The 26,367-nt window shown below is 36.3% G+C and overlaps 2 protein-coding genes across 9 annotated transcripts in view; one reads left to right on the top strand and one right to left on the bottom strand.

Annotated features, from left to right (window-relative positions):
- The window catches only part of DKK3 (dickkopf Wnt signaling pathway inhibitor 3), a 33,947-nt gene extending 22,508 nt beyond the window's left edge, over positions 1–11,439 (top strand). For all 3 annotated transcript variants that reach the window (XM_087718107.1, XM_087718111.1, XM_087718117.1), the window contains exons 7-8: positions 5,127–5,283; positions 7,968–11,439. In XM_087718107.1, coding sequence (XP_087574233.1) covers positions 5,127–5,283; positions 7,968–8,193 — 383 coding nt within the window. In that variant the 3' untranslated portion in view covers positions 8,194–11,439. The remainder of the gene's footprint in view (positions 1–5,126; positions 5,284–7,967) is intronic.
- Positions 9,985–26,367, bottom strand: part of USP47 (ubiquitin specific peptidase 47) — a 52,173-nt gene continuing 35,790 nt past the window's right edge. For 4 of the 6 annotated variants that reach the window (XM_087718081.1, XM_087718083.1, XM_087718086.1 and 1 more), the window contains 15 exons: positions 25,547–25,602; positions 24,675–24,787; positions 24,105–24,209; positions 23,214–23,421; positions 22,950–23,065; positions 22,740–22,859; positions 21,680–22,460; positions 20,095–20,270; positions 18,886–18,966; positions 16,988–17,103; positions 16,353–16,471; positions 15,968–16,098; positions 14,267–14,314; positions 12,730–12,860; positions 9,985–11,437 (listed from right to left, as the gene is read on the bottom strand). In XM_087718081.1, coding sequence (XP_087574207.1) covers positions 11,263–11,437; positions 12,730–12,860; positions 14,267–14,314; positions 15,968–16,098; positions 16,353–16,471; positions 16,988–17,103; positions 18,886–18,966; positions 20,095–20,270; positions 21,680–22,460; positions 22,740–22,859; positions 22,950–23,065; positions 23,214–23,421; positions 24,105–24,209; positions 24,675–24,787; positions 25,547–25,602 — 2,476 coding nt within the window. In that variant the 3' untranslated portion in view covers positions 9,985–11,262. Of the gene's footprint in view, positions 11,438–12,729; positions 12,861–13,565; positions 13,894–14,266; positions 14,315–15,967; positions 16,099–16,352; positions 16,472–16,987; positions 17,104–18,885; positions 18,967–20,094; positions 20,271–21,679; positions 22,461–22,739; positions 22,860–22,949; positions 23,066–23,213; positions 23,422–24,104; positions 24,210–24,674; positions 24,788–25,546; positions 25,603–26,367 lie in introns of those variants that run through there. The other 2 variants (XM_087718098.1, XM_087718101.1) reach the window with 2 other exon arrangements.

The following is a 26,367-nucleotide window of genomic DNA, read 5'->3' as shown; positions in this document are numbered from 1 at the left end:
CTAACCCTAACCCTTAACCTAACCCTTACCTTTATGTGAATCGGCTTGCTTTAATTTTATTTCAATTTTTAATTTTTTTCGTCGCGCTGTGATGACGTCACATGCGCGCTTTCGTCGAGTGCGATTTTGTCCTCCGCGCTTTTGACGGGTCACGATATTTTTCAGATCTTATCAAGTCTGGTGACAAATGGGAAGACAAGTGATACTGCAAAGAACAGGTACAACTGCATTAGTCTAGAGTTCTTGGGAGAAAATTAGGATACTGACAGCTGCTTACTATCCTTCCAGTCTATTGTAGATGCCCAGAAAGATAAAACCTGGGTGAGCCGATTGTGTCAACAACAGCTAGTCTTTGCTTATTGCTCATAATTGAGCCTGGAATTTTGGTTGAAAGTTGTTGCAGTCCTTAAGTAAGATATCCATATGACCACTTCATTTAATACCTGCAATCCCGGTTCCCTTATTTAATGACCACAAAAGTCATTAAGCAGATAGAGTGAAAGAGCTGTCTGCCAAAGGAGGGTAGCTCTATCTCACCTGCACAGAAGGGAAAACCTTGCATTGGTAAGCTGAATGGGGCTTGGATCTTTGGGATCCAAGTATAGTTGGCCCAGAACTGGGGTCCCTCCCCATACTCTGTTTGCAGAGAAGGACCCTTTTAGCCAGGCTATTTGATAGCAAAAGCGTTGCCTTCCAGATTGATTTGGCCCTGTGCAGGGTGGGTTCTCTCTGTGCCAAGCAGCTTCTTCACTCTCATAGGTTGGCTGAAAATGGTCTGCCTGAAATCCAAGCAAAAATTTAAACCTGAGTTTTCAGGGTGGATCTTCTTTAGTCAGCCTCCAGGAACCAGTCTGCAGATTTCAACCTTGCCTACCAAATGAAGCTGACAGGGAAGATTGCCAACGGCAATCACATGATTGCAGGACTCTTGGCAACCTATTGTTAAGTATGAAAGGTTGCCAAGCCCTCAGATTGCAATCATGATAATGGTGTGTGTGCGCGCACATGCGCGCTGCAACAGTTGTAACTTTGGGCGTGGATCATAAGTCCCTTCATTCAGTGCTGGTGATAATTTTTAATGGTCACTGAATGGGTGGCTGTTTAGCAAAGAGTTGTATTGCATGTTTGAATATCCATCCTTGCTAAGAAGTCTAAATGAATTAATTTGGCAATGTTATAACCTGGCCAACTAAGATGAACACATGTTGCAGATATTTCAAAGATTCAGGAAGGAAGGAAGGAAGGAAGGAAGGAAGGAAGGAAGGAAGGAAGGAAGGAAGGAAGGAAGGAAGGAAGGAAGGAAGGAAGGAAGGAGAGAGAGAGAAATTGATTATAAACAAACATAATCTTGGACCTAAAAAAACAAACAAACCCCAGAAGATGGAAATTCCTAAAGAAGGAAGTGGTTACTCAAAAAGTTTAATGCGGCTTGAACACAGGAAGAGGATAGATCACAAAGCAAGTCACATAGGCCAGCATAGCAGAGCTGGTGCAGGTAAATGAAAACTCAGAGATTAGCAACAGATTGTAATAATTAAAAAAGGCTTTGTGAGAAGACAATACTCATTGATTCCACTTATCCGTCACATCATTCACATGCAGTTTAGTCAGGTGAGCCAATAAAAAGAAAAGGCTTTTATATTTTGAGTAGTTATGGCCTTGCCAGCGGCAGTTAGTTGGCCAAGTGGGGAACAGTTGAGGCCACAGCAAACTCAGCTTACACAAGGCTCCAGTTGGGACCAGCTAGGTCACCCTTGCGGAAGGTGAGAGGTATTCAACTAGTAACTAGTCACAAGTACAATCCAACAGCCTTTTAGTCCTGCTTAGCAACTGGGAGCATCCACTGACAAGTGATGAAGAAAGGGATATTTAAGGGAAATAAAGAGCTCCAAGAAGTCACTTGATATAGAGCCCAAAGATTGGAAGATCCTTAGAATGTGTAGCCTTAATAATAGTAAATAGTAGCCTACTGTGTATGAGAAGGAATAAGGTAGGGAGAAGAAAATAAATAAATACATAGATGCTAGCATGGCGAAAGCCAACTTCTCTAAAAATCAGGTGCTCACTCAGGTGGCAGCTGTGGCAGCAAATCAGGTGGCAGCTATGTAGGTACCACAGAAAACTCTCTTAGTCTAAAAGTTCAGGTGCAAGAACATCCTGAAGTAGCAGGCTAGTTATCTCCATAACAAATATCCAGTGGAATTAGGCAAGCTACCTGCAAGAGGATATCCTGGTTAAGTTTATCATCCTTCATGAATAGCAGTAAACTTTAACTTCTCAGTAAGAAATGCAGTCTGGGAAAACAGCCAAGAGTGAAAAGACCCAGATAGAGATGAACAGGTGCAAGTTTGGAACTTTTCCCAGAAAGTTCATTCAAAGTGGAAAAGGAAAGTTAAAAGCCTTCTTCACATCTTTATAACAACAGAAGAGAAAGCAAGTTTAACTTAGAGCTGGTCTGTGTATTGCCTGAATTTTTGTTCCATCCTGAATCTGTGACAGGCTCATCTATTGTCAGAATAAAAGGAAAAGAATCAATAAATGAGCAGCTCAGCAAGAAAGACAAAATACTGGCAAGTAGCAAAAGAAGATCGCTCTAGTCAATTCTTATTTTGGTTCACTTTTCTTCAACAAAAACTTTGTGTTCCACAAGACAATGTGAAGGGCAGGAGAAAAGGAGAAAGATTTATAGAAATATAGTTAGGGACTGCTTTTTCTGAATGAAGTCCATTCTCAGAGACAACATGAATTGCATCCTAAGTTACTGAAGCAGAGGTGGGTTCCTACCAGTTCGCACCTATTCGGTAGAACCAGTTCGTCAAATCTACCGAACCGGTTAGAAGAGGTTCCACCAGTGGACCCAGAAAGCAGGCCACACCTACAGAAGAGGTTCCAAAATTTTTTGAAACCCACCACTGGTCCTTGGATATGATTATTCTACACTATCATGTTCATATTTATAAAACTCAGTGCCTCTGTGAAAGGTAAGGATGACTACTGCGTTTTTGGTGCAATCAGAACATTGCATCTGTTGAAGTTGTTTTAACGCAAACCAAAGATGCCTTTTAAAAAACAAGTTTATATCATATTCTTATGCATGCCAGTGCTGTGTGTGAGGTAATTTAAGGTGGTTCTGACAAGTGTTGTTGGTATCTTCATGTCCGTCACATGGGAGGCAAGCCACTCCCATCCAGTCACATGGGTGGCAAGCCACTCCCACAAAGGAGGCCACACCCACAGAATAGATTCGAACAATTTTTGAAACCCACCACTGTACTGAAGGAACTAATAGACTAAGTGCAAATTCATATATTATCTTTGAGAAGTACTGAAGAACTGATGAAAGGCCAGATAACCAAAGCAGAATATATATGGATCATATGTATGTATCATACCCTAAAAGGGGGGAATAGAATGATCCAACAAACTGCACATTAGTTACTCTGACACTGATGTCTGGGAAGAATCTAGAGGAGGTATGAAGAGATTGATCTGTAAGCACCTTGTCAACCAGTTGGTAATTAGCAGAAGTCATCATCATCATCATGGATTTATCACTAACATATCTTGCCAGATTAATCTTGTCACAATTTTGAGATTTATTTCTGAAATTACTGTCAGAAAACTGTAGGAATGTCTGGTGTTCAGCAAAGCATTTCATAGAGTCAGCTGTGGCATGCAAATTAGCAAGCTATTTAAACATGTACTGGATGATTAAATGGACAGTTAAACGGATAGATGTTAACTTGAAAATTATATAGGTAGTCCTCAATTTATAGCCATAATGGAGCCTAGCCTTTATGGTTGCAAGTGATGATGATCATTAAGACTGGTTAGGGAGTAAGGATTATCCTGTATAACAGGGGTCCCCAATTCCCGGTCAGTGGACTGCACTGAAACCAAGCCTTGCAAACAAGTGAAGCCCCATCTGTGAGCAGAATGAGAAAACACATCCCCTCTGGTCAGTGGAAATACCTCTCTCCATGGAACTGGTCCATTGGGTCCAAAAGGTTGGGCACCGTTGCTATAGAATATAACTCTTCTGTATGCTGATTGCTTCTGCTTACCAGCTTTAGGCTCCCTTGTATGGTTTAGTGGCCAGATTGGGAGCAGGGGAGATGGCTGGGGGAAATGTGGGGGGGGGGGGAGGGTCATAAGTGTGAACAAAGATGGGGGCATTACAGTGGCCATAACCTTGAAACCAGATGATAAGTATCTTTCAACAGTCGCTAAGTAACCAGTTGTAAGTCAAGGACTATCTGTATTCACTAAGTACTTTCCACAGGTTCTTTATCAAACTGGACAGACATAGCAAATAGGTGCCATAAAGATCACCCTTGGATCCTTGATGCTTTGGTATGCTTATTAAGATTTGGATGAAGAGGTAATAAAAATGCTCATCAAATTTACAGGTGATACTGAATTGGATGGGATACTGAATACTGTAGACAAATAAATTCAAAATGTTCCTAATAGATTGGAGCAATGTGTTATGAGGAACTGAATGAAACTTAACAGATGTAAGTGCAAAGTTCTTCCCTTAGGAAACTAAAATAATCAATTCTACAGTGTAGGATGGAGGATACCTATAAAAAAAGTTCTTGTAATAGTAGTTAATTGCACATCTGAATATTAGTCAGCAGAGTAATGTAGCTGCAAATGTGACAATTCCAATTTTAGGTAAAGGTTCCCCTTGCACATATGTGCTAGTTGTTCCCAACTCTAGGGGGCAGTATTCATCTCCATTTCGAAGCCGAAGAGCCAGCGTTGTCCGAAGACATCTTCATGGTCATGTGGCCTCATGACTAAATGCCAAAGGCGCACGGAACACTGTTACCTTCCCACCAAAGTGGTCCCTATTTTTCTACTTGTATTTTTACATGCTTTCGAACTGCTAGGTTTTGCAGAAGCTGGGACAAGTAACGGGAGCTCACTCCATTACACGGCACTAGCGATCTGAACCGTTGAACTGCCGACCTTTCTGATCGACAAGCTCAGCATCTTAGCCACTGAGCCACCACATCCCTTGAATCCTGAAGGGTAGCCCAAATTAAGTAACACAAATAATATAAACAATTCAGATTTTGCATGTAATAAAAATAACCAGGGTCTTCTACTTTTCTCGACAGATCTTCTGTTCCCTATATGCACCCCCTTCCCCGGTGAGAGAGAACCTTGCCGTAATCCTTCAGATGGGTTTCTCAACCTAATTACTTGGGAGCTAGAACCAGATGGAGCTCTTGATCGTTGCCCATGTGCTCATGGGTTGATTTGTCAGAAGCAGAGGTAAAATTTCACATTAACAATTAAACTCTCCTAAGAACTTTATTGGGAAATTAAGATCAGGCTAAATATTTCAGTTTTGAGGAACACACCAGTAATTATTAATTTAGCATGGTGGATAAGACTGCACAAGTGTGTTGGAAGCTTGCAATCAAGGCAAAACAGAAATCAGATTAACTTCTTATTATCTGCAAATGTAAATATAAAACCATTTGAATGCTATAGGAAATTAATCAAAGTAAATTACTCAAAAGGCAAGGTAAATGTTCATATGAAATACAGTCCCCCAAATCCTGAGAATTAAATTGCCTGTAACAGTCTTTGAAATATGTGTATTTGAAATATTTCCTGAAGGGTTTCAGATTATAGCTCCTGACCAAAATCATTGTTTCCAACCACAAGCTGTTTTAGAGTTTGGAAGAATACAATAGACACATACAAATTTGTAACTAGCAGAAATCAAGAGCAATTTTGTGTAGTTTGATATAGTAAGAGAATTTGATGGAAGAAAGACATTTCTTTGTCTTGCCACTTTCTAAGGCTGCTGTTTGTATTTCAAGCAAAGTTTCCATTACTGTTGTTTTTCAGGAGTAACATAATCATAAGTACAAAAGCAGAAAGAATTGTAACTACACACAAATACACTCTGGTTAAATACTAGGGGGAGTTTCCAATGGTGAGAGCTGTAACCAGAGAAATAGGTTGCCAAATGGAGATTTTCAGAGGATGGAGAGCCATCTGTACAAAATGCTTTAGCTGACATGACGACTTACTTTTGAGAATCATCAAAATGTGGAAAATAAACGGAAAATACTTTTTTTCTGTTTACATGGTCCTGAACCTGCCTAGATTGTTATTTTGTAACAGAGCTGCACATATTTGGCACCTTTGTACAGATTGTACAGTCCGATAATGAAGTGTCAAAGTGGTTTATGGGCTGCCACAGTACAATGTGATCATTACTCAGGGTTAATTTTTTGTGCCAGCCTGAACTGATCCTTCAGTTTTCTTGGTAAGGCTTTTCAGAATTGGTTTATCACTGCCACCTTCTTTTTAAGAACTGAGAGTGGCTGACTGGCCCAAGGTCACCTAGCTGGATCCATGCCCAACATGAGGCTACAACTCACTCTCCTAGTTTCTAGTTCTATGCTGTAAAACCACCACACCAAACTAGCTTGCTTTGCTTAGGAGCTATACAAATATTTCATTGAAAGGTAGTCGATACCTAGTTAATCGTAATTCAGGAATCTAGAAGCATTTTATAACATGGGGATTAGCACTCTTAGCCTGATCCTGTACTTAATACCCTTGGGGAATTGAAGGGATGTACTGAATGATTTAGGCTAAGATGGGCCTGGATTCATTTCATGATATGGCAGGCTGAAAGTAGCCCAACAAGGAATTATTATTACTGGGTTACAAATTAGACTAAGCTTCATAGCCCTACGTTTTCAAGCTGAGTCAAAGGTAGTGATTGCTAAGAGATATAATTTTATTTTACTGGTATACATTTTTTGAGTATGCTATTAATCCCAGATAGAAGATCGCTATTGCCACTTGCATCACTGCCCACAAAGGTCTTGAGGATCACATCATGTTACTTGGAAGGATTAGTATGTGACTGCCATGGCACTTTTAAATTAGTAGTAACAATTCCACTTGGAAGGCCATAGCCATTGATTGTAAAGAGGATTCCTTCTCTTAACATGGTCATTTCACTTAATAGGATTGTTTTCTATATTGCTCATCATGCTGTATGCATTTTATATAGCTAAACTTCAGGCATTATCTTCGCATCTATTTTAGCGTGAATAAATTATTTACTGGCGCAGAATGATTTCAAAACTTGCCTATGATTAAATTCCCGAGCCCATTTATTTGCTCGAGTACAAAACTTACAAGAAACCAACCTAATAGCCTGCATTACCTCATCCTGATGCCAACAGGTATCACAAAAATGCAGTTGAATCTCTGTTGATCCCAAGGAGTATATAATGTGTGGGAACACGTAAAACAAGAACGTTTCAAGAAAAGAGGTGCTACTGAGAGACTGGAGAATTCCCCCTCCCTCCTTCTTGTGAAACAAAATGAGGCATTGCCTGTTAATCCTGTGAGGTAAACAGATCAGTCTCTGAATTGCTGCATTGAGATTTAATAAGGTCCATAATGCATGCAGTTTCCATTTGGGTAGCTCTTGTCATGCAACTCAGATTTTCAGTATGGATTATTGTTTGCAATGGGTTGTCAAGGTAGGGATCGAGTGGGCCATGTAAGACTAAAAGCTGCCCAGCAAAAAAAACCAACAACTGAAATCTCCCAATTCATCCTTTAGAGAGAAGCACATGGTCAGAATATTGTTAGGCCCCACTTAGTTACATGAACCAAAGCAGAGCTTTTATTAAGTGGCTAGAAAGAATTCCAAAAGCCAGGCCCTCTGTGGTGCTTTCTTTTTGGTGCTTTAAATCACAACATAACACAACACAATCAGTCCAGTTGTTAATTCATGTTCAGGCTTCATTGACATGTACTCACGATTAAAGGTTCATGTCTATCTAAATTGTAAAAAGAACATTTAAAGAACATAAAGGCAGTTTAAAGGTCAGAATGTTTAAATGTAATTTGTAATCATATACATATTTGTCCAATACCAATATATGATGCTGAAACCTAGAATTTGTTTTTTCCAGTTATAGCAGCGACTCTCTTTGTGAATTATCACTGAACAAGACTCAAAGTGAGGACAAAAAACAACTACTAGCGGATGAATTATCACTTCTGGATTTTGTAACCCAAGATATTCCTGATGAATATGAAGAGAGACTGATCAAAGAAGTGCAGAAAGAACTGGAAGATGGACTGGCTGATTCAGGGAAATTAGCTATGACTAGTGACTTTTTTGGAGAGGAAATATAAGTCCAGCAAGTTAATTGATCACACGTGCACTATTATTGCTATTTCCAGAATTATCATACACGTATGGTATAACTGCACCTCTCTCTGCTGCATAGAAGTGCAGTTAAGTCCATTTAAATAGATTCATGAAAATAGATTCCTCTTCTAAAGCTCAAGCTAAATATAATGGGTAGAGATCACTTCTTTTGTAAGTACTGTTTTGAGATGGTTAAGAATTAGAGTTGAATTAATTTAAGCCGGGTGGTTTGAATTATGTATTTCTTGTATATATTGCTCCTTTTAAAAAAAAAATCCAGCTATTTCTTCCTTATTAAAGCTCACCAACACTGAAGGATGCTATGTACTTTGTGACCAGAACCTATAGGAGCTTGATATCTAGTATATATATATATAGTATTAACAGGAGAGTCTGTTTTAATTAGTTATGTTGATTACACCGGGTAGAAGTGGTAGTCTGTGAGCTGCACATCTTAGTTTGGAATGAACATTTCCTGAAGGACAATATGGCTGAAATTGGGTGGGTTGTACAGCAATAGTACAAGTACTGCAAAAATGTGTTTATCTATAAATAGCAGTTATGACTTATATACCACTTCACAGCCTTCTAAGTGGTTTAGTCAGCGTATTGCCCCCAACAATCTGGGTTCTCATTTTACTGATCACAGAAGGATGGAATGGAGTCAACATTGAGCCGGTGAGGGTTGAACCTCTGGCAATGTATACCTTTTCCATAGTACAGCTCCAATCAGCCTTAGCTATTAAGCTTCTTCAAACAAGAAAATGCAATTATAGTTTTTTGTTTTGTTTTTTGGAGTATCTGAAGAATAGAACTTTTCTTGATTTCCTTTTAAATAACCATCTTACTATGGCATAGAAATCTTATTTCCAACCCTTATATTTTTAGCAGCATTATAGTTAGTTATAGTTTTATTGATTTGTATGCCGCCCACTCCCAAAGGACTCCAGGCGGCTTACAATAAAACAAGGGAGGGGAATAATACACAAACAACATTAAAATATACAACAGTCACAACCTCCGGGGGGCTGAATATTACGAGAGCCCCCCGGCCTGCTGAAGCAGCCAGGACTTAACAGCTTTGCGGAAGGCCAGGAGGGTAGTAAGGGTCCGGATCTCCACGGGGAGATCGTTCCAGAGGGCTGGCGCTGCAACAGAGAAGGCTCTCCCCCGGGGAGTCGCCAGCCGACATTGGCTGGCAGATGGAATCCGGAGGAGACCTAACCTGTGTGATCGAATCGGTCTATGGGAGGTGATCGGCAGGAGGCGGTCTCTCAGGTACCCAGGTCAATTGTCTAATCCTTAAAATATATATTGGTGTCCTGGTCAAAATTTTGTCTTGAGTGACATTTTCAAACATTGTAGGAATGAATGAGCATACTGGCCTTGTCTACCACATCTGTCTATATTCTCCAATCTTTGGTTGTTATAAAGGCCTCACTAGGAACTATATTCATGTTTTCTCTGAATATGTATATACCTCAGTTCCAGATCTCTCATGAATTAGAAAAGAAATTAATTAAACTAAAAACAAACTATTCAGATCTTGTGCCGCACTGGAATCTGTGCAGAATAAAGCTTCACATATTCAAATACTTGTGATATCCTTCCACAATTAGCTGCAAATATTCATGGCAATTTAAGATCCATCAGCAAAGAAACATTTGGAAGTCAATTCAAAAGGCTTTTCTTCCGTCTATATAAGAATTTCTTGCAAAACAATCCTGTATTTTGATTATTACAATAAATTTCAAAGTGTCATTAAAGTAACAATAGAATGAACAAATGTTTTATTTGCATGTTCATGGTTGTAAACAGCATCTGGCATGGAAAAATTTACCAAAACCTTTGACTGATATAAATTAGATAGCATTTTCAAAAAGAAAAAAGAAACCCCTCTATAATATTGTTTGTAATTGCTCTTATGTAGCAAATTAAATCTCATATATGCTTTGCAATGAAATCATGTACTGCATCAACCTGTACCACATTTTGAACTACTGCAAACTATACTGGGAGGTGTTAAATGAAGGCCATTCATTTTAAAAAAGCTACATATAAAAACTATGAATCAACTCTCAAGAAAAAGTGTGATTTGTAATGATGCTAGAAAAAGCAAACTCGAAAGTATCCCAGTCCAAAAATGTACAAAAATAAGTAGCTAATCAAACAAAAAGCCCTGAAATTCATTAACAAGGAAACATTACAAATCTAAGTACCCAACGTTGTCCCCCCCCCAAAAAAACACAAAAGGGATACAAATTTAAATAGCCAGCTATACTCTTAAATGTACACAGTGAATATTGATATGTGGAAAGAAATACCATAGTAAGCAGTTGAAATGTATTTCTGGTAACTCAGGACAACAAAATAGTATTTACATACTGAACAGAATAGTGACATTGCCATTATTCATAACCTAACTAAAAATCAGATACAACACTTCTGCAAAATAAACACCACCTGCTGGCAACTTTTACTAAAAATACTTCTCCAGGTGTCTTTGCTTCATGGAAGAAGAGTCCAATGAGATTTAAGTTAAACCTGTAAGCTTTAGGGGATAGGTTTTGTCAATTTTATCACATTTCTAGTCCATTTCCACATCTTTGCTTTTATAAAAAACCACTGTCACATTTACTTCAGAAATCTTCTGTGAGGTAATGTGTGTATCAGTGAAAAAAACAAAAATCATTCATGGCCTTTGCACAGCTTTTATTAAGCTATGGATATCCTGTCTGTGGCTAGTTGACTAGCTACTGCTTTGTGCACATTTGTCTCCCAATTTTTGCCGATTACCCTCCCCGCTATGCTTTTCTGGGTTTTTATTTGCACATCCCTTTTCTCTTTACAGTACATTTGACTATAGTGCACAACATGATTCCAAGTCAAACGGGGACTTGACTGGGCACTGAACTGGACTGGGCTGTCCTTTACCAATCAGTGCTGATGCTTCTTCTTTATACCTAATGTCCTGCCATAATGGCACTACACAGTAGTTGTGTACCTTTTTCACACTTAAGAAAAATTTCCCAGAGAAAATGCTGAAATAAATATCAGTCTTGAGTCAAATCTTTATTTGGCGCTCCATCAAGATATATTTTTAGTGCTTTTTCTTTACGAGGGGAATAGGTCACACGATGTCCAGTTTTCTGAAGTCTACTGCTTTCTTTTTTCATGAGTTCATTTCTCTGTTCTTCAGTTAGTTCCACCATTTCTTCGGTTTTATCCCTTATATTAAAAAAAAAAAAGATTTAAATTCTACAACAAACACACATTTACACATTTTTAACTACGCAGTATTCATTTGATGTTCTAACACGTAACACACCTTCTGGACAACGTAAAATCACCCACATTTCATATAATTTTGGGGGAGAGTCAAGAACTTACAGCTCTTAACGACCAATCAATGCTCAGAATGTACTTCAGAACAGCCATTTCAGAGGAGAAGATGGAAAATTAGAAAAGATCTTTGCCATCCAAAGATCCAAAAGGAGCAAGTTAGCAAACTGACGGTCATTTTCTAAACTACATTATTCTTGTCAATAATGTAAAATGCTAGATACTACAAATGCTATATAATTGCGTGTATTTGTAAAAACAAAGGTAACTTTTAAAATTATCTTAGTACAGCTGGCTTATAACCTTGAGGTTTTCTAGGATTCACCGCTCCTGCTTGAACAGCGTATAGAGGCCTTGGATAATGGGATCTTTGCATAATTATATCTAAAGTACTATTCCTGGATCAGGGAGCATTGTACACAATCATCACTTTGTGGTTGGCCTGCTTCAGTTCATTATTCAGTAGGACTCCTGCTGAATTCTATTTGTAGGCTTCAGCTGCTACAGCATATGGTACCTAGGATCATTAATGACTGCCCTAGATTTGCCCATGTGATACCAGTACAACAGGAGCCAGCTTGGCTGCCACTCTATTTCTGGGTGAATTAAAGATACTGCTCATCACCTTGAAAACCTCTAAGGGTCAGACCCTGAATACCTTTGAGATAATCTGCACTGAGCTGAGTCTTCCTGTCCAGTAAAACCTATGAGGCTTGTTAAGAGCCCTTCTCTGAGAGTGTATCATTTATCAGGACCTTGCAGTAAAGCAGCACATACATCTCTTAAATACTGATTAAATTTATATTAAATATTATTTCTGTATTACCTTTGCTTAGCTTCAAATCCAGTAGTAGGCATAAAATCCAAAATTATTTTAGACCGTGCCAGCCTACAGCTATATGTATCTTGAACACATTGGGTAAAATGCTTTATTCTTAAAAATGTCACTCCTAAAGAGTAAAATGTTTATACTCTGTTTACCTAAGTAAGCACTTGAAATGCAAAATTCTGACAATATCATAAAGAGAATCAAACTAATGTAGTCATAAAATGAACAATATGATTCCTTCCGGAGTAATTTCTAATTTATTTAAAGCACTTGTCTACAATTACTGTTTTTTCATATTGGAAATTTTTACAGGGTTTTTCAATATAATGAATGACATAAAAGGATATACCTATAAAATATTACTGCTCCATCATCACAGATGTAGAGAGGCCATACATTCAGGGTAGAAACCTTCGGATTCCAGTCTAAATCTTGATGTATCTCTAGAACGGAGATCTCACATGGAAATGTCCCTCTACCCTGGGAAGGATAAGCAGAGTATCTTAGTAAAGTAAGTATATAAGTAAGTAAATACATGTTTATCTGATTATATGGCTACCCATCTCACTAAAGGCAACTCTGGGTGGTATAGGGTGTCCTGCCTAGGCAGGGGGTTGGACTAGAAGACCTCCAAGGTTCCTTCCAACTATTGTATTGTACTGTATTGCATATAATAATTAGTATGTTATGGCTCAACACGAGTGTATATACTCAAAATGTAGGTGTGCTGTGGCCATAACCAATATTATTTTTCATTTATGTCTCTATTTCCAAATTAATACTTTCTCAAACACGACTTGATCACATTTTTCAGTTAAGTGTAATAAATCAATTCCCCAATATCTCTACATGGGGCAGCCCTTGAAGAGTGTTCGGAGACTCCAGCTGGTCCAGAATGCAGCCGCGCAAGCGATTGTGGGTGCACCCCGGTACACCCACGTTACACCTATCCTCCGCGAGCTGCACTGGCTACCGATTGGTCTCCGGATACGCTTCAGGATGCTAGTTATTACTTATAAAGCCCTACATGGTATTGGACCTGGGTACTTGAGAGACCGCCTTCTGCCGATTACCTCCCACAGACCCATTCGATCCCACAGATTAGGCCTCCTCCGTATTCCATCTGCCAGCCAATGTCGGCTGGCGACTACTCGGAGGAGGGCCTTCTCTGTGGCTGCCCCGGCCCTTTGGAATGAGCTCCCCGCAGAGATTCGGACCCTCTCCACCCTTCAGGCCTTCCGGACGGCCGTGAAGACCTGGCTGTCCCAGCAAGCCTGGGGTTGAGTTCCCCCCCTACTCGAATTTGCTGTGTCTGTTGTGCTTTTAAATTGTTTGTATTGTCTGTTTGTCTTTGTCTTACTTTTGTAATTTCCCCTCCCTTGGCTTTGTTCAGCTGCCCTGAGTCCCTTCGGGGAATAGGGCGGCCTACAAATTGAATAAAATCCAAATCCAAATATCTCTGTCCTCCTAGGAAAAGCCAATTTGTCACTTCTTCATTCAGTCAGGCTTCTTTCTGTATTGTAAAAGAATGCAGGCTTGAACTTCAAAGAGATGTAGATGATCAGCCAGCACTTCATTACATTTTCTAATGCTTAATTTTCTAATCAAAAATTAAATCAAATGGACTAACCAATTGATGGGTATTTTACTTGCTCATATATGAAAGAGACAAGCACTTTCATTCTACTTGGAAGAATAAAAATTGATAGGAGAGAATGTCTTCTCCCCCTGCCCAATTTCACCAATATCTCCCTCAGTGGATTCAGATATTATACGAGAAAAGGGGGATACACATTAGTATTTGATCAGCATTTTCTGAACAAAGCACCCCTGAGAAGAAATCTGAATCACATTCAGCAAGCTTGAAGAACTAAGTAACAACTTACCTTTGCAAATTCAATATTTTCTGCGTCGATTCCACTTATTGTACAAAGCTGTGAAAAATATATATCAAAAGAGTTTATTTCCAAAAGGTAATGTATATGAAGTTTCATATATTCTTGCTGGCTGTTTCCCAATTTATGTGCAAAAATTGACATCTCAACTGTGTTATGTGCAAAAACTGGCATCTCAACTATTATTTTTAAATAATCTAAAAAAAAACCACTGGTAGTTCACTAGTAGTCTCCAAACAAAAGCTAGATGTCATCTTTTATAGATGCTTTTTATACATATTTTATTACTTTTAATAGAAAAAAAGCAAAAGGAACAAAACACAAAAATATATACATTGTTCAAACAAACAAAACGTAAGTGCTTAAAGAACAGAGATTCTGAATTGAGCAGGGGGTTGGATGGCTTCTCAATCCTTCTCACTCTGACTTACATTTCTATCAGGAATGTCTTAAAAGTAAGCAAAATTGTATTTAACTTATATACCTTATTAAAGAGTTGAACAATTTGAGATAATAGCTCTGCTACTTCGCTCAAATTCTGTCATTTAGCTCTTGCTATCCTACCACCTTTGATATTACAATCTATAGCTAAAACTCTGTCTGTAATCCTCAAGTAGCCCAGAGGCTACATCATAGCGCAAACATTTTTTAATCAAGGTATCTCAAATCCACTGACTTAAAGAATTTGTGCAAAATTCAGGACCCATTATTCCCTTGTATTTGAAATTCAAGGATCGTCACAATGCTTGTATTTACAAAGTTGTAATCACTGTAGTGTCTAGCTGTAATCGTGTGATTGTGATTTCCAAAGTTCCCTGCTAGTTCTCTCAAGCAAAATCAATGGGGTAGCCAGCAGGAAGTTGGAAGTTGTTCCTGTTCCCATTGCTTTTTTGTCTGCCAAAAGTCATTCTATTCTTCTGTTTAGGTAAGGAAATGTCTCTAAAAGGATGACCCATTGAACGTTTAACTATTAGTGCCTAAAGCGTAACAGATATGGTTCTTTGTAATCAAATTATAATGTGTGAATATGGAATAAAATATGTACTGAAAGCACTTTGGAGCACAAAGTTTTTTCTCATAGACAATAGCAATTGGAACTTTCATTCCTCAATTCATTTATGGTAAGTCTTTAGCTTTATCTAATGCAGATAGAAATGAGACACTATTATATGGTTGTCTAAGCAATAATCCTCAGCTGAATTTCTCCATCTACTTAGGCTACAATTGCCATTAGCACTGGTCATTGAGGCTGCTGAGAGTTGCAATTTAAAACATCAGGAAAATTAAGCTGAAAAAGTGTTTATTTAGGTTTGTTTTCTTAAATTATGTAAAGTAGAAGTGATCACTCTATTGTACTCTAAAAACCTAATTTATATCTTTTTAGGAACAAATTAAGCAGGTATTTTGTAAGCCCAAAGAAAACTGGTTCATACATTGTACTGGAATATAGTTTAATCAGTGTTTATGAATAATCCACATTTGACTTTACAGTACAGGCTAAGTCAGAAGCAAACTGCATATTATATAACTCTTGCTACACTATGGCAGAGCATAATGTTTGCATTTGCCAATAAACCCCAAAACATCCTTTTAATGATCACTATGAATACTGTTTAGAAGCTTTTAGTTTCTCAAAAGAAAGTAACTATGAATTCTGTGAAAGGGATATTTATATAAATAAGGTGAATTTACCTTATCTTTTAATTCATCAACACTGCTGCTCTCTAAAACTACTTCTTGAAAAGGATCCAGTTTCATCTCTGATGGCCTCCATCTTCTTGACAGAACAGCAAGTTGTGACATAGATTTCATTTTTTCTGCTTCTGAAAGTCATTTGGAATGTAAAGGTATTCAGTAAAACATTTCAGGAAGAGATGTTTAAATGTTTATTTATAGCATTTTCTTTAAGTGTGAAGATTGCCTTATGAATTGTGATTGTATAAACTAAATACAATCTTTTTATAAAAATACTTTTTTTTAAAAAAAAGACAACTTTTAAGACAACACAATTAACTTTTATTTAATTTAAAAACATTGTAAAGCTTAATTAAAATAATTGACTTCAAAGTTTTGATACCTTCAAGTATTTCTAGGAAAACCTCCCAGTTACTTGAAATATTAATATCTTCTTCATAGACATGATAATCCAGAAACACAGTCCCTGGGTTTTTCCAAGTCTTCTTTCTTAGGCGGAATCTATTGGAAAAACAAAACAGTAGTTGAAGGTGTTAGCATATGTTTATATACTAACGTATAAAATCTAGTCACAACCAGATTTAATTTAGATATAGTGCTTTCCCAAAATAGTCACAGGACATGTTTTTATCAGAAGAACCCAAGAAGCCAGAGCCAAAAGCAGCAAATTAAAATGTTCAGTCAGGTCCCTTCATTTTATAATGGCAAAAAAAACCCAAAACAATTTTGTCTTAGAAAATCTATAAAGTATTGGTTGTTCAAAACTAAAAGATTACTACCATGTGCTACATATTAGAAAGTGTACATAAATGCTGGTTCATTTCAGCTATGAAACAAAACACAGTAATAAAACAATAAAACAAAAAATTAGTATAATGATTTATTTGAAGCAAAAGTCCAAAAGAAAATAAATGTATGACTATTTTTTTCAAACATGATAAGGTCAACAGTTCTTGTCTCAGAATCTTTTTCAATTGTCAAAATAAGAATTTTGAGATTCATTTTAATGATGTTTACCTGTCAATAGTCAAATTCAGCCCACATTGCTCCCTGAGCTGAGGAAGTAACTCCTCTTTTGATTGCCGCACAGTCATTCCCTTAGCAAAAACTGAATCTATAAGAAACTTGCAGGGCTGTGAAAACACATTTTAAATAGATAACTTGTTAGAAAGCTTTCATATTCCCTACTTTCTCTATGCACAAAATATATCAACAGATTTTTTTTTGCCTGACAGCAGCAGTGAACTCTGTGCTGTCCATGTGCGCTTGGAGGGAAAAAAGGAAGATATGTACAATAGTGTATCAGGACACAAAAAAGGAAGTAAGTATGGATTACTTATAAATCCGCTCATTAGAGACCATCTAGGTAAAGATAGGACAGCACATAAAATATAACACTATACTATATTATACTATACTATACTATAACTATACTACACTACAATATATAATAATATAAATAAAATATATTTGCATTTTCAAAGGTCTTCTAGAAAAAACAACCTTGTTTTAATTATTTCATTATTCTCTGAAAGGTGCTGAGACTGGGGAAGGCATTCTTTTCTTTAGGTAAACTGTTTCAAAAGAGGGGAGCATCCACCAAGAGTGCCTACCTCTGCATGCCCTGGCATCACATTTCAAGAGGTACTTCCTATTTATCCAGACTGAGGGGCTAGTATATACTTTATATTAGTGCTCCCTAAAATACCCAGGTATTAAGCCATTTAAGGCTTCCAGGTAATCAGAAAAGTCTTAAATTGTCCTCAAAAACAGAATGTATCAGGTTGAAGTTTTCAGGTGTTCTTCAAGGACAATCCCATGTACAGCATATCTCAGAAATACAGGCATGACATGAAATAGGCAAGAATATCTATTCAAAGTATCTTGTTCTAAGGCAGGCCACAACTGTTGCACCAGTCAAAAGGTCATTCTGGCCACAGACACTGGTTTGGTGGCTTTACTGGTTTAGAATTTAGCAATCAAAGAAGCTTCTAATTTTAATTATGGCTTGTCTAAGGAGGAGTAAATAGGTTTCTATATAGATAAAAACTTACACAAAATATTTTATGTGCCAATATTATATATTAAATTTTATTAATAGTGCTTCTCAACCTTCCACTAAAGACTCAATGCTCCTGTGCATCAGACATATATGTCGAAGATTCTTTATAACAATGAAAAGAAACTGAATATTATTATTTTGTGTAGCTAGAAAATATTAACAGGGAAGACCTGGTACTTAAACCAGATACTGAAAAAAACCTGATAGCCTGGATGCTTTATTATTCAAGTAACTGCAACTTCCCTTCTTTAAAATACATCTTATTCTGATAATTTAGCTAAAAATAATTATTTATTTTGCATATATTTTATTCTAGCAACCAGTTTTATGTTTGAATTCATGGAAACACATAAACCCTATATTTTTTTAACTTAAAAATGCTTTCCAATTATTGCTTTAATTAATATTTCACTCCTATTCTCGCCCACATAATTCTTTAAATATCCCCACAAGGAAGTGGAGAGTCTTTAACCGAAATATCAGAATATCATCCTTATGCAAGGCTAACAGAAGTCAGATGAAAATGGGATATTCCTTACTTTTATTACAGTTGTTGGAAGTTTCTTTTGGCAACTCAAACAACAGTTTTCTGCTATTCTAAAGAGTCATGTCCCATCAGAACAACATGTATACATATTGGAAAAAATGTGAATTAGAGCATAAGAGTATATTTCCCAGAGAATCCATTTTGTTAACTGCTTCTAAAACTTGCTAGTAATATGATGCCCATATTGGAGCTGCGCAGCTTTTGCTAAAGCTTACTTTTCAGCTATTGATTACATCGGATGTAGGAGGTTCACTTTTTAATAGTTATGTTGTTCAAGATGTTTTAGGAGTTTCACATCTTACTTACCTCTGGATCATTCACCAAAAGTTGGTAAACCTTGACTCTGTATTCCCCTTTCTTAAGTGCTCTTCCAAACCTGATAGTTATCTTTAAATTAAAAAGAAAAAATAAAAAGCTTGCAACATATTACCTGTCTCTTATCCTCAACACAGAATGCCGGCAGTTAAGCAACCATTAAATGTTTGTGTCTGTGTCAATGTAATGCACTTCAAAATTCAAACATCGAATTTGAGAAAACTGGATGCCTTTATGGATAAGCATCTCAGAAATTGTGAGCATAAGCATTTTACACTTCTGTTCCTATAAAAATATTGGATTACTCTTGAATGAAAACTTTATAGGGAAAAGAATGAGATGCAGGCAGGCATTAACTAAATTCATGCAATATTGATTACTTTTAACCACCTTCCTACCATCCTTCTATAATTTCACAATCTCCTAAAGTTTCTTTATTGTCAAGAGACCCAGTAGAAGGTGAATAACAGGGTGTGTATGTAGGTGAGAAACTATTGAAACTGTATTTTTGTTTGACTGGAAATGAAAAAAAAAAAACTTAACACCTCCAGATTCAAATAGTTGGACAGCACGGATGTGAAATAGATTTCAAAAGAGATAGTTCAAAATGCAGGGATTATTAAATCAGCATCTACTGGCCTCTCATTGATGTGGAATATGATATCTTTTTTTCATTATACATTCAACTTTCCATGATCCAACTATAATAATAAAGAACAGTCTGACAGCCTGTTAGGTGAATCCTGCACAGTTTCAGTGTCTCATCATCATGATTGCTATTTGTAATCCTACTGGCTTCCTTATTGATTTCCCTTGTCAGACACTGGCAGTGAAGATCACAAATGGTGATCATGGGACTGTGGGACAATGCAACTGTTGTAATTGTGAGCCAGTTACCGACTCCCCAAATCACAATCACATGACCATGGGGATGCTGTGATGGCCGCAACTAAAAGGACTCATCAGCATAAGTACCCTTGTTTAGCACCAATATGACTTTGAAAATCACTGAACAGTGGATATTAAATGAGGACTGCCTTGTATAGAAAATGTTAAGATATTGAGTTGAAGTAAGATTTTTAAAAAGATAAATACCTCCTCACTATATTAAAACCACAAAACATTCACTGGAAAAATAAGTGAGTCAATCATTACTTTCTAACTTCTTTCCGCTAGTATTCAATAGCATATTTTGCTAACCTTGTTATCATCTGAGAAGGATGAAAGAGTCTCATTCAACCGGACACTCTCGAATTCTTGATTGCTGGCATAAATTCGAAAGACCTTAAACTGAGAAGATGGAACTCCAACAAATGGCTCCAAGAGTTGTTTGAAGGCAGAGAGTGTAATTCTTTTATCAACATGAATCAACAACCCTAAACCAAGAAAAAAAATTAACCTGAAAAACAAACTCGGTTCTTATGCCACTTGTATACCAATACAATTTGATTCATATTATTAATAGATAAGACAAATTCCTTTTTCTTCTTTAACTTCAAGTTATAAGACTTCAACTGATCAGAGAGTTATCACATCCATTAACAGTGTATTCTACAGTATGTAATTTCACATATAAGGAAATTGTACAGCAGGTGATTGGGGCATATGTGAGATTATAAATAATAATTTATTTAGCTATACTACTAATATTTTAAAAAGGTCCATCTAATGAAAAAGTAGTATGTTTTAAAATTATGCATTACAGTTAAACTGCATCTTGAAATTGCCTTCTTTTTAACATTTAATTTATGCTCAATGCTGTTATAAATTTTCAGAAAGCGTCATTTTTAGCAACTGCACATAGTGTATCACAGATGCACAATGGTTTTGTTAACAATTTATTGGCAAAAATCAATCTTCCCTAAAACAAATATATTGCCAAACTTTGAACAATTAACTATTCTTGCCTTAAAGTTTATTGATTTAGACTCTGTATTTCATTTAGTTCCCCAAAGTGGTATGTACAGAACTGCTTCTTCCTACATTTTTTACAGCTTCCTCTGCTTATTAAAAAAAAAAAATCAGATTTATTCTCTGATTGTGGATCAGATGGAAGCAGCAGCTTCCTTCTGGTAGTATTCCCCAAAGTTTTTCTAATCAATAGAGGAAGTCATAAATCAAAGCCTCAATATCACATTCTCTACCAATGAAGGAAAATGATGCAGGTTTCTTTTTCTTGAATTTAACTTGATTCTACTCCAATTCCTTAAATGCATGTGTATGTCTAATAGTATAGATAGTCTTCAATGTATGTTATTAGTTCAACGACATTACGATGGTGTTGAAAAAAGTGATTTTCATCTGCAACTTACATCCTGTCCTTGAAGTTACGATCATCACACCTTCCTCACAGTCACATGATCAAAACTTAGGTGTTTGGCAAGTAACTCACATTTACAATGGTTGCAGCACCCTGTAGTCATGTGATCATGATCTGTGACCTTCCCAGTCAGCTTCCAGCAAGTAAACTCAATGAGGGAAGCAGGATTTGTTTACTGACTGCATGATTCATTTAATAAACAAATGATTCACTTAACCACCACATTATTTAATTAATAACTATCATTTAGTACCTTAAATTTGGGTCCCAGTCGTAGTAGTAAACTGAGAATTACCTACATCTAAGCATCTAGAACCATCTTTCATTTTATGCAAACAAACACCAAGCCTTCATGTATAAACATATTTCACGGGGATGTATACAACATATATAGACATAAATAAACAAACAAGCAATCTACATTTCTAGAAAAACAACTTGCACATTACCGTATTTCATACATACATTTCTGCCCCTCTCCTGAACCTTCTTCTGTGATGTAGGGCTCTGCCTTGAAGTACATAAACTGGGCTTCTGCCCTGCTTTTCCCACTTTCATCATATTCACTGTCGGTTCCAGAATCCTCTTCGGCCGTATCCCAAGTTTCCTTTTTCCCTTCGTTGGCTTTGGATCGCCTACTGCTTGTTATGCTGTGTGAATCAAGTCCGTTCGCCAAGGATATAGCGGTGTTATCGACATTGCATAACGTGTCACTGCTGTGGCTGGAACTAAGAATATCACTGTCCACTGAACTTGTGCTCCTGTCATTGTTCAAATCGGAATCTGACCGCTCCTCTGACTGGAAATTATCTGTGTCAGAAACCTGTATTTGGTTTTCAAGTTCCTGGTTTTCTGTTGATGCTGATGAATCTGCCTCATTGGAAGGCGATTCGATATTTTCAAAGTCACTGGCCTCTGTACTCCTGCTGCTGTCGCCATTATCTCCTTCCTGCTGCTGTTGCTGTAAGGACAAGGTTTTAAGTTTTTCAGTGCTCTCTTCTAGGATAGCTTCTACAGATTTTGTATTAGGTAAAGATCCTTTCCCTGCTTCACAATTTGCATCTAAATTGCCTGAATCTCCACTCGCCTTTTGAAATATTGTCCTTCTGAACAGTGATCCAGGAGACTGTTCCGGCAATGAAACATACAGTCTGATTGTATTTGCATGGCGATCTAGGAGTTTCCATAACTGTGAATCTGTAAATGGCAGCTGTCTATCTTGAGAATCTGAACTTTCAACAAATACCTAAAATGTAAAAAAAAGTAAATCCGCGAGGAAAAATCTTAACCTCTTACAGAAACTATTCTTAGCGTATAAACTACAGATAAATGTGATTTCTCTGGAAATCAAGAAATTCCTATTAAACAAATAAATTACATTAACTTTATTGTCTCTCTGACATAGTAAATGTATTGTTGGAAATTATTTTGTAAAAGCATTTTGTTATGTTTCTGCAGAAAAACCTGAGATTAATACAATATTTATATTTATACTTTGAAGGAAAAACTTAAGAAAAAATCTTACTTTATTGCTCCTAAAAAAGCCTTCAGCTTTAAGTGTTTTGTTAGCCACACTAAGAAGACGCAAATCATTATAGCAACGTTCCAAAACAACACGCATTGTTTCAGCAGGTAAATGTACAGCCTATGGTAACAGGAAAAGCAAGATCAAATGAGCGTTTTAATACTTTTAAAGAAAAATTCAGAAAAAAAGAATAAGGTGCAAGTTATTTACCTTTGAAATGAGATACTTGAATTCTGTAACTGTTTGGTTCAAATAAGCACGGACACTAATTGGAGGAGCCACTGTGTCCTGTTTTAGGTCAACAACATGAACCTTTACCATGACTTCTGCCAAAATAATAAATATAAACCATGAAGAAGATAACACAAAATGGCAAAAATTTTTTAAAAAGAATACTTGTCCCATAAATACTGAATTTAAAGATTACTTACTATAAAATACATACTATAATGTACAATTATCAAAAATAATTACCACCAGGTTTGTAACATTGGAAAGACTGATCAGGTTGTCTGGTTTCCAGAAGAAGATCAAACATGTAGGTTGATTTAACACCACCAAGCAAGATTCCCATTGCAGTGTCATCTTCTCCTTCATAGGATCGTTCCAGATAATCATGGAACTCATCATATTTAACAAGACGACAGCAATTCAAAGGAACTGCTTCTTCTAAATCCATTATCTATAATGCATACAAAAGTGTTCAATCAAAACTGAAGAAAAACATTCTAATTTCAAGTTCTCCAGACATGTCTTGTTTGTTAACAGAAATAAAATTTCTTAGTTCTATATGCATGCCCACTGGTCTAAAAATACCACCACCATTATCTTTATTGTCCATTTATATGTGAACTCGCAAGATTCTTTGGCATGATTGCAACAAATGTAATACAAATGTAAATTTATTTGTTATATATGTATCCTCCCTTTCCTCTAGGAGCTCAAACACTAATCCAATACCTTTATTACTATACCACAATGAATTTATTATGGCTTTCAATTAATAAAGAATACTAACAGCAGCTACAATGAGATTAAATACTGAAAAATATTTATTTAGAATAGAATTTTAAAATTCTATTCTATTCTGTATTATACAGCATGTGTGTGTGTATTCTATAATAGAAAGATAATTCTATTTTATTCTAGAAAATTCTAAAATAGAATTCTAAAAATATTTATTTAATTATTTTTATAACTGCCTATACTTGGCTCATAGCTCAAATAATCAATATCATTCTATTATTGTCCAATGCAAACAGAAAGCCAACAATAAACAGACAAATGACATCAAATATACAGAGAAGTTTCACATAGCCCTTGAGATCTTGATCAATTTAGTAATTACCCTGTAAAGTATTGTACCTTATAAGCTATCTCCACAGCTTCCTTCAGAGTCTTATCTTTATGAACTTCCAGTTTATTTTCCATCATTATTTGTTTTACTGGATGCATACAGAATAATTTTATCTGTAATTGCCATTGACAGAAAAAAACCACATTGATTTTTCTATTTACTTGATAGCATATTGAATTATAATGTTTTGTGCATGAACATTTTTGTTAGAAAAGAGATATTCAACAATTAAAAGAAAAAAAGACCTTGAAAACATAATCATCTTACATGGTTTTACATTTCAAAAACTCTTTCAAACCAACAAATTATATCTCACAGCTAATACTATATCAATGAATAAACAATGCACATGATTCTGTTCAAAAGGTGACATGAAGAAATGAAACACAGTATTAGATTAGCAAAATTCCAGAATATGTATTACGTTATTCTACCTAGGTTCTAAAAATATGTATTCTCCACCCAGTTTAGAATTAACCTTGATTAATAAACAATTTTCTCCATCTATCAATATGTATAAAATCATCTGCTCATCTTGCTCTAAGCAAACATTTGATGTGGAATGTGCCAAAACATACCTTGCAAGTATTGCGTTCTATTTCACGCTGTCTCTTTTCTTGTTCTTCCAGTTCTTTTTCCTTTTCTACTAATCGTTTAATATGCTCTGGATATTCATTGATTTCTAAGAACTCTATCAATGCAATAAGAATGTGAGAATTTTTTTTAAAAAATCATTGGTTTTGCAGTATTTTGTTATTTTGTAAGCTAATCTTACTTTAAATTACACATACAACTTTAGCCTGAACTGTGGACCACTACCATGCTACGGCTGGTTGGGAAATGGGCCATCGAAGCAACATGCAACATTTCATTTGTGAATGTGCAGCATTTAAGTTGCATGAGTAAAATCATTCCCCCTTTGCTGCCTCCACCATTGGTCTGTGGACCCCTGCCTTAAGGAATGCTGTCTAGGAGTACTTGTGAAATGGACCCACTGCTAAAATGGACTCACTTATTCCCTTTTACACACACACACACACACACACACACACACACACACACACACACTCTTATGCATAGTCTATATATATATTAAACTACTTATCTGTACAAATATGCACCTCACATATCAAATAACATCTTTAGCTCAGTGCATGAGATTTAGTAAACAAAACACTGCTTTACTCTTTCTTCAAAAACAGCTAATCTGAACTAATATATACTTCCAACAGTCATTTTACCTGCATTCTGATAGCATGCTATCAAATTCAAAAAGGAAAAAAAAAACCTATATATATCTTCCCATTAATTTGGATTAATTTTTCTCCTTTCATGAACTGGAGAGAAAAAAAGCAATTTAGCTAGATTGTACAGAAATGAGGTGATTCAATAACATCGGAAATATCATTAAAACCACAATCAACCTGTGAATAATGGAATGTGTACTTACTTGCATTTCTAGTTGTATCCTTTAGTCTATATATAAGCATGTATGCATTTGTTGAGCTATTGGAGTGATATAAATCAAACAAAAATAGTATTTATATCTTGCACGTTAAAATACATACGCATTTAAAAGCCCCAAATAAAATGCATAATTACATCTTAGTAAAAGTAATTACATGGATTCAACCTTTATAATCAAAAGATCAAACAGTGCACTATTCAAATCCAGGAGCATTTCTATAAAACCTCAAAGAATAAGTCTTAAAGGTACAAGAATCCTCTGCTTCAAATGAGTTACATCCCATTTGTCAAGGCATAAGATCTGGAGCCTTACTTTTCACAAAATGATAAAAGCACAGCTGCCATTTAAAAAGTGCCAAATAATCAAGGATAATGCTGGATAATGAAAACAGAAGTGTTGTTTATAAATGTAGTTAGACTGGTCTTCGCCATAATATATCTTCTCCTTAAGGCTGACTTCCTGAGGCAGAACCGATCACTCATGGATTGGTATAGCTGGAGCTCCAACTGCCGTTCCGGTCACAGTTGCCAGGATGATACCTGCTTTTCTCAAAGTCTGCTGTAGGTCTTCAAAATGGAGGCTCCCCTATCCCTGTGCTATGGACTGAATACTAGTTTCGACATGCTGAGATATTTTCTGTTCCTCATTTTGAACAAATGTTAAGGTATTTATGGATTTTATGTTGCTAGTTTTAAAATGACTATATATAGGCTTTTAAAATATATATATTTGCATTGTAAACCAACCAAAATCATTTGTGAATGTGAAACATATACATCTACTAATTATTCACTAAAGCAAAT

Source organism: Thamnophis sirtalis, unplaced genomic scaffold, assembly GCF_051295495.1.
Source record: "Thamnophis sirtalis isolate CommonGarterSnake01/CBP01778 unplaced genomic scaffold, rThaSir2_p1.2 scaffold_1, whole genome shotgun sequence".
Taxonomy (NCBI): Eukaryota; Metazoa; Chordata; class Lepidosauria; order Squamata; family Natricidae; genus Thamnophis; species Thamnophis sirtalis.
Note: the sequence above shows the minus strand (reverse complement) of the source record. Positions and strands in the feature narration are given on the sequence as shown.